Here is a 9295-nt window from a genome sequence, read left to right on the forward strand (position 1 = left end):
AGAAAAGATTTAAAAATCATGCTTCAAGAAGCTTGGGCTGATATCGACTCAGATACGACAAAGAAATTAGTTGAATCGATGCCATGTCGACTTGCAGAAGTCATAAAAGCTAAAGGCGGTCCAACTCGATATTAAAAAGTCATAAAAATAATTACTCGGAGAAACGTTAATCTTTAAGCTTTAATCTTTAAAATTTTGTTCGGATACTTATTTAATGCTAAAGAATTACATAGTTTAAATGTATCTTAATTTTTTATCAATTAAATATTATTATTGAAATTTTTTTTTTGCATATTGAATTCGTAATAAAATTTTCTTTCAGAATAATCATTTCTTTTATTTTTATCAAGTTTTTTTTTTCGGAAATAACCTGACAAAGTTTATTTTCCATTAAAAAAATCTTTTGTTCGGATACTTATTTCTCTAACTGTATATATATATATATATATATATATATATATATATATATATATATATATATATATATATATATATATATATATATAAATAAATTTATTTATATAAATATATATATATGTATATATATATATATATATATATATATATATATATATATATATATATATATATATATATATATATATATATATATACATATATATATATCGATGTGTGTGTCGATGTGTGTGTGTGTGTGTGTGTGTGTGCGTGTACTTTATTATTTTTTATTCACTAATTTCATTTATATATTTATTATATTAAACATTTTACAATGTCATGAAGATTTTTAATTCATCAAGATTATAAAAATCTTTTTCACGGTACCTGATCCTAAACCACTTGATATTCAAACAACGAATCCATTTATAAATATGTTCAATAAAATCGATGTCGTTGTGAAGGAAAAGAATTAATCCTTCACAAAGGTAAATCCACGGAAGAAAACTTTCTTCAAAATCTTTTTTCGTTATTAAATAATCTGAGATCCATATCCCTAACTCTTGAATTTTATTTTTTGGTATCCATCGATCGAGCTTAATAGGACAATAAAAGTCAACACTGTGAACATAAGTTGAACATTGAATTAAAAGTTTTTTTTCATCATCACTTAAAACATCTTTAAAAACACTTAGTGACGATAACTTACTTCCTGATTTTATGTAATGATTTATGAAATAATAATCACAAGATGTTTCGTAAGAAGTTTTCCCATCTCCAATCTTAATCCTCCACAACTTTTGTTTATCAATTATTAATAATATTTCATCAGTAAATGATGATTGACTTTCATAAAAACATTCATAGAATAAATTACAGTCATCACTTCTAAGTAAACTAATACTTTCGCTTAGACGATCTAAATATAAACAAACTGATGATAATTTAAATAAAAATCGAAATTTTAATATTGTATAGATTATAATATTCTACATGTTAATTTATATAATATTAAATATAAATTAAATAAAAAAATATATACAAAATAATATTAAATACATTATTTTTTACATTATAATAATACATGAATTAGTACATTATTATTTAACAAAAACAGTATATGAAATAAATTAAAACTATGAAACTTTCAAATTAAATAATTCTTTAATTAAAATTATAAAATTATAAATGCAACATTCTTAAAATAATATGAAACAAGGTATTCAAACATAAATGAAACAAGTAATTCTAACAAAGTTTGAACATAAATAAACAAGGTAAATCTTAAACAGGATTTAAACATAAAAATATAAACATTATGTTGTATTCTTATGTGTTAAAAAAGAGAAACTAAATTGCAATTTTTTTTATAAAAGAGTCTTATTGTTTAAGTAATGAAAGTGATTTTATTAATAAACTTTCACTGACAAGATAAAAGCTGTTCAAATAGAGTTTCATCTACTTTTGAGTTGTGGTAATGATGTCAAGAAGATGTTGCCAAGGTTTTATCATGAGAGATGACATTCATTTTTGGCACCTAAAAAATATCATCCCGGTTTGGCAAGTAGTGCGATCAAAAATTATCATTTTTTTTTATCCATTTTCAAAACCCTACCAAGCCAGTAAAATTCATTGTATTTGCAAAATAGGTGTTGTGACATAATCTTGATAGTTTAATATTTTTCTTTATTGAAAAAGTCAAATGATAGAGCAAAATCATTATCATATACTCTTTTCGCCTTTATATTTAAAAGAGAAGGTACAAATTAATGGAAACTTTTCTACTACGATTAGTGGTTGCTATTAAAAGTCTATCAGTTTGTTTCTTTCAAGCTCCATTTTTTCAGCAGTTGAGTGCACATACATAATCCCACTGATTAACTTTTGACAGTATTTAAATATTGTTTGGGTAGGCAGAATTTGACCTGTTTTTGGACTCTGCAAGCTAGCAGTGGCAACAAACATTTTTACAGTGCCACCTATTCCATCTCATGGAGGTTTACCATGGCTTGTTGTAAAGAAATTCCAGATGCAACTAACAGAAATATCTTTTGTAAGGTGACAAATCTTTAGTAAATTGTAAAAATGTTTGCAGTTCTTATACTGCCTACGCAGCCATCAGAAAAATAGATTATAGATTAAAAAAAGAATTTTTGTAATTGTGGGACAAAGATTAGCTTTTATATTATTAATGGTTTTATGCATAACTTCATTGATAAATCTAATATCATGATTCAAATATTCTGAAATTATGCAAAAAGATGTTTCTAATTTAATTTTCTAGTAATAGATGACAACTGAATGAAGAGAACACCGACTCTGGTCAATGGTAATTCTGTACCTTGCCTTGCACTATAAGTGTAATTCTCTGCAAAATCTACCAGGGTAATTACCTCATAAATAATAATTGTTTCTTTGACATGCTTTAGAAAGTTAGATTCTGATTTTGCTATAAATGAATGAGAAGACATTCAAGGCATCAATACCAAAACGCTTTCAAGTTGTAATTAAGGAAAAAAGATGATCAACTAAATATAAAACTACATAATAAAGAAAAAATCTTTTTTTTTTTTTTTGAGTTATTATATTTATCTTTATTAAATGGTTTTTTTTAACGGTTTTTTTTACAACATGAAAAATCTGAAAATAAAAAAGTTCTTCATAATTAGTGTACAATGACAAAAAGTTGTTACTTTTAAAATCTTAAAAAATACTTTTTAAATCTCTTAGAACAGTTCATCTTGAATCTTGACTTTTGTGACAGCTTGAGTTTTGCACTAGTGGGTGAATTTTTAACCCTTAAAAAACTTGTTTTTTGCTAATAATCATCCTATTATTGTAAATAATACTCATATTAATGAGCAGCAATTAGATTACTCAATGTTGCGTCTCCTTGGATTAGAATTCTTGGCGGTGCATTTTCTTGGATTATTATTTGCTAATGATCTTTGTATGGAACAAGTATTTGTATTTAAGCTCTCATTTAAGCTCTCATTTAAGCTGATTTTCTCATTTAAGTCTTATTTAAGCTGATTTTCTTGCTTTCTCTATTTTATTATTTCTCTCTTTTATTTTATTTCTCTTGCTTTCTCTATCTTTCTTGCTTTCTCTATTTTGCCAAAACACATTGTAAATGCCAGTAAATATGTCATTTGACCTACCAAATTTGCTAAGATTGAGCCTCCATCCTGTTGACATCCGAGTTGCATCTTTTTCTTCTTCTTATAAATACTGCCATTGTTACTTGTCAAACGAGCAATTATTCATCACTTGTTCCAAAATAAAATCTTCTATGTCTTGTCATTCAGATAATCTCATCCTATTGGTGTTACTAAATCTTCATGCTCAACTTACTTTCAACCATTTAGCTTATTTTCATCATTGCGATCCTTTCTAGTCTTTATTTTTTCCGATACAATTTACAGTTTAAACCTTATGTTTCCTAATTTTTTACTCTGTAAGTATGCATAGCATAGTGTTTTTGGAGTATAACTTATATTGTCTTTACTGAGCATGTAATATTTATTTATTTCATATTTTTTGCTGATAAGCAGTTACATAACAGTTTTTTAAAAAGATTAATAAAAATTTTAAAGACTGTTAAAAAATATAAATTCTTATACCTAAAATCCATATACTTTTGGTACAATCAATCGATTTCTTCTTTGAGAACCAGTTTCCTAAGATAATTATTTTTTAAATATATTAAGATAATAATAATTTTTATGTATTAAGGTAATAATAACTTTTTTATATTACTTTTTTAACGCAACAAAACATAAATTTTATTTTATACCAGGGGTTATTCTAGACTGCTTTGGACAGCGCTGACCGTATTTGGACGCCATTAAATTAAATGAACCTTTTTTTCTTTTTTTTAACTTTTTTTACGGCAAATATTGTTTTTTTTGAGAAAAAATGCTGAAATTTGGCAATATTTCTGCTAAATTTCTTTAGAACGGGGGTACCACCGCCCTAATTTTTTTGCCTAGAATAGCCCATGTTTCTACATTTTATTAAAAATAAATTGTTTTCATGGTTTTCAGTAGATACACCAACTGATAGAATGTGTAAAAAAATGCAGATACATCAACTACATGTTTGGGTTGGGGCAGCAATCTATTTTTTTAATTATTATTTTTTATTTTGTTATTTTGTCAAAACACATGAAAAAAGGTAAGCAACAAATGTTACCGAAATGCCATCTATATACACTATAGTAAAAATTTAGAATTTACCAAAATTAGAGAACAAAGGTAAAGATTCTATGAATGATCTTTTTAAAGGATTCAGGTTAACAAGAAACTTTAACAAACTATTTTGGCTTTTATTAGTTAATCCACAAATTATCGATAAACAACTTTTCAGCTTTTTATTGGCCATAATTTCTTTATTACTGAAACAATTATATGCATATACAGATGCACAAAACTCCATTATTGTCAAATGTACAAACTGATAATGGCAGCCCAAATTAGTTTCGATCTTTTCAATAAATCCGAATAGATTATATTTATCAAAGTCACTGATAAAATTTTGAATTTCTTCTTTTGAAAAGATTACTTTATTTTCAACAAACAATTCATATGCAATTTTACAAATATTTAAAAGACATTTTTTATTAAAATTTTCTTCCATTATCTCATATAACAATTTATTGTTGTTGATGACATGTTTTTGCAGAAAGTATAAAAAAATATTTGCATACAAATCTGTTATAGTTAAGAAGGAATTTGTATATATATTTTTTGAATCACTAATAATTATACACATGGAAGATAAATAAAATGGAACAGATGCCATGGCTTTTGCAATTGGAGATTTCTTTAAAGTTGCTTTTACAACTTCTTTTTTTTCTTCTTTAACATTACTTTCTACAAAATTGTTTATTTCATTTTCATTAAATCCCATAATTTGAATACTTAACTTATCACTGTGTTCTTTAGATATACTTTGGTATTGATCAATTGCATAAACTCTACCAGCAACTACATGTTTGCATTTTTGAATTTCTGCTATAGCATTAACAATCGGATACTTACAACATACACTTGGATTTAAAAATTCATTTAAATATTTAAACTCATCCAATCCATCAATTAAAAACAGTGCTGTATGATTACCAATATTAAAATTGTTTATGATATCATAGTAGAAAACACTAAGTAATTCATTAACATTAGAAACATTTTGATGTTGATTAAGCCTCCTGCATTCCAAATAAAACACAAGTGCAACATTTTTCCAAATCAAATTATTTGACCAATCAAGCAAACATTTTCTAAGCAACCATGTTTTACCAATACCAGCTATTCCAGATATTAATATTACAGATTTTTCATTCATAAATATTTCACTATAAGGAATTGGTGTGTAACTCATTTGCTTTTCAAGAAAATCATTTCGTTCAATACAACAAACATCCATTTGTGTATAAACTGTATTAAAATGTTTATGTATTAAATCAACACTTGCAGGAGCTTTCAATGGTGGTTGAATTTCATATAATTTTAGATAATACTTTTTTAGTGCTCCGCATACTTCTAATATATCTAAATTTAAACATTTCATCATCATCATCATCATCATCATCATCATCATCATCATCATCATCATCATCATCATCATCATCATCATCATCACCATCATCATTATCATCATCATCATCATCATCATCATCATCATCATCATCATCATCATCATCATCATCATCATCATCATCATCATCATCATCATCATCATCATCATCATCATCATCATCATCATCATCATTTGAGTTGCGAAAAAAACACATATTTTCCCCTTTAGGTTTTTTTGGGTCAAAAAATGTGTTTTTGGCACTTTTTTGGTGTTTTTTTCCCTTTTTAAGCAAAATTTTAGTTTTTTTTTTTGCATAAATTTTGAAATATTTTTCTTTTATTCTAGTATATTTTTAGTGATCATGAAAAGCAAAATAATATGTATAAATACTAATTTAACTTATATCTTTAATAAAAAATTAAATGAGCTATAAATTAGTTATAAATCTAGGTATATTGTATGGGAATGTTTATTTGTCACGTTGTACTTCCTAACAACTGTAACAAACTGTAACACACTCATTATATATTGAAACTATTTTTACCCTATAACAAAATTACTATTTCAAGCCTTTGCATAAGTGCCATGCATATTATGACAACGCATATCATTCTTTGTTTTGAAAACATTGCCACAGCTCTTTGCAAGTTGATAATTACCAGTTTTAAAAATTGCGCTAAAAAAAAACAAAGCAAACTTAAATAAAAATAAACAATCCATAAACTGAAAAGAGAATGAAATCTAAAAAAAAAAAATACAAAAATTAAATTCAAAAAATAAAAATCTCGAAGAATGACAAAATAAATAAAAAAAAACAAACTAAAACATTAATTATTTAGTGTAAAGTTAATTGATAATAAAAGTTAAAAAAATATTTTCACAGCTCTATCAATCTTTATCATTTCCTCCCATGTATAAATTGGCTAATACAAAGGCAAATGCTTAATGAAGGGGAGAGCCATGAGGGGGGCGAGGGGCCTCTGCCCCCGTCCCCTAAATTTTTAATTTATTTTTTGAGAAATCGATATTTAAAACTGCATGAGTAAGTAAATTACGTAAGTAAATTAGGCTATTTAAAATTGCCATGATGATCTATTTGTAAAATATAAATATTTGTAATATAAAAAACTTTTTTTATCAGAAATTATATTTCCACGATAAAACTGTAATTATTTATTGGTAGAATTTGTACTCATTTCTTATCTCTTGCCTTAAACTCTCCAGGCCTCGGGAATAAGCCCACACTTCCCTAATACGGTTTGCAGGAGCAATTTACAGCTTTTGAAAAAGTATAATTTTTTCTCTCAATAGTACAATTATCATTGCAAGTTATCAGTTATTAGTCATTTTTATAAAAATTAAAAAAAATAAAAATTAAAAAAAGCGCCAGTTTAAATGCAAATGTTTTTGATGAGAGTAGACTAACTGGTTAATGTAAAATTATTACACTCTAAATTATATTGATAAAATATAAAATTATTTAAATGATAAAAAAATAAAATTATATTGAAAAAATAAAAAATTATTTAAATGATAAAAAAATAAAATTATTACACTCTAAATTATTGCTCAATAATTTTTATTTTATGCAATGAATTATGGGTCATTCTGTGTCAAATCAACAAAAATTTTTTTTTTTGACACCATGCCATCTTGGATTTTGATGATTTTTGGAATACAGGCTTAAATTAATGAAAGAAAACTTCACTCAAAATTTTAGTATCTGAATCCATATGGTTTCAGAGATATCGATACTCTGTCGCAATCTCTTTTTGACTGTTTATTCAGCGCCATTTATTTTTTTAGCTAATTGCACAACATAATTAGCTTTAACTTCTAAAATACTTGTTCAAAAGTAGTAAAAATGCGTAACTATTTGTTAGGGCAAGGAACTCAAAACTGATGGCTAAAACCCCCCAAAAATCAAGTTTTTATATAAAAATCTAATTTCAAAATGGTGTAACACTTATTGTATGTTTTTTGATGCCCCGAAAAAAAAAATGTTAATTTTGAGATGCCTAAATGATATGATTCTGAAATTTTTTCTTCAGGTTCTAAATGTAACAAACTCCATAATATAAAAAAACTGCAAGGGTTTTATTTTTTATATTAGATTTATTTGCATTTAAAGTCTTATAAATATAAACCAAAAAATATAGAAATAAATTGAACAATAACAAATAAATAAACATATTGAAATAAGTAAACTGTAATAAGAAAATATAAAATTAGAAGGCAATAAGAATTAACAACCCTTACCAGTTTTATAAAAAATTAGTTCTCTGGTTTAAAGTTTGCCCAGCTGTCTTCAACGCGTTGATGATCAATTTCACTGATTTTGTATTGTCTTCCTGTGACAGTTGTTGGGATATTAATCATTAACAATAGGTTTGTTGATGGAACCCATCACACATCATCTCTAGAAGGCCAATAATATGACTTTGAAGGGTAACATGGATGCATGAATCTAACTAGAAAGTCTTTACTTTCAACATCAATCTCCTCAACTAGTCCGATCCATTGATTCTTATTGTATATCAAACATACATAAACTCCAATGCTTTTATCAAACAAGCATTCTTTAATAATACCTTCAGTTTGAAAACTAAAAACAAACGAATACTCCAATTGTTCAGAAACAACTTTGGTTCCAATTTTTGTGTTACTTATTGGAATGAAATTGTGATAGCTACGAGTGCCTGGTAATGTTTTTGCATTTACATATCATTGCTCCACTTCAATTTGGATTATCATGTTTGACTCCTTAGATATGTACTAAAAATTAATTCCTATGATATCATTTTGACAAAAACAAAAAATAGCAGATGCTGTAAGTATATAATTTGTTGTTGTTCCATGAAGGCTTGCAATTGAAGTTAATTGTTTAATGGTCCCATTAATACCATCACAGGGTGATTTACAGTGACTTGTAGCAAAGAAAGACCATGTACATTTCATAAAAAAATCTTGTTCATGGTGGCATATATTTATGAAGTGGGCAAGAATGCATCATGCAATTCTTGTTAGCCCTACTACAAACAATCATATCAATAAGTTCATGATAATCCTTTGATAACTCAACTGCACTAATCATTAACATAACATTTTGATGTTAGGTGCACACACATACTGTATGCATACCAGATGCTGCTACTGTAATGCACCATTTTGGATGAAGTGAGCAAAAGTTAGAAAAACAAGTCTTTATATCTGGATGACTGGTTTTAAACTTAGCGTATAGTTCTTTTAGATTTGAGAGAATCAAATGCTGTTGCATGTGAGATCTTTGAGCTATACTCACAGAATTTTTTTTATC

General features: G+C 26.3%; 1 protein-coding gene across 8 annotated transcripts in view; it reads right to left on the reverse strand.

Moving 5' to 3' along the window:
• Window positions 1–702: 702 nt before the first annotated feature.
• The window catches only part of LOC136080888 (NACHT, LRR and PYD domains-containing protein 3-like), a 13488-nt gene continuing 4895 nt past the window's right edge, over window positions 703–9295 (reverse strand). For 3 of the 8 annotated variants that reach the window (XM_065798271.1, XM_065798273.1, XM_065798274.1), the window contains 3 exons: window positions 4638–6655; window positions 4023–4079; window positions 703–1318 (listed from right to left, as the gene is read on the reverse strand). In XM_065798271.1, the coding sequence (XP_065654343.1) occupies window positions 729–1318; window positions 4023–4079; window positions 4638–6294 (2304 nt within the window). In that variant the 5' untranslated portion in view covers window positions 6295–6655 and the 3' untranslated portion in view covers window positions 703–728. Of the gene's footprint in view, window positions 1319–4022; window positions 4080–4637; window positions 6656–8238 lie in introns of all 8 variants that reach the window. The other 5 variants (XM_065798276.1, XM_065798278.1, XM_065798277.1 and 2 more) reach the window with 4 other exon arrangements.

This window comes from Hydra vulgaris, chromosome 05 (genome assembly GCF_038396675.1).
Source record: "Hydra vulgaris chromosome 05, alternate assembly HydraT2T_AEP".
Lineage (NCBI taxonomy): Eukaryota > Metazoa > Cnidaria > Hydrozoa > Anthoathecata > Hydridae > Hydra > Hydra vulgaris.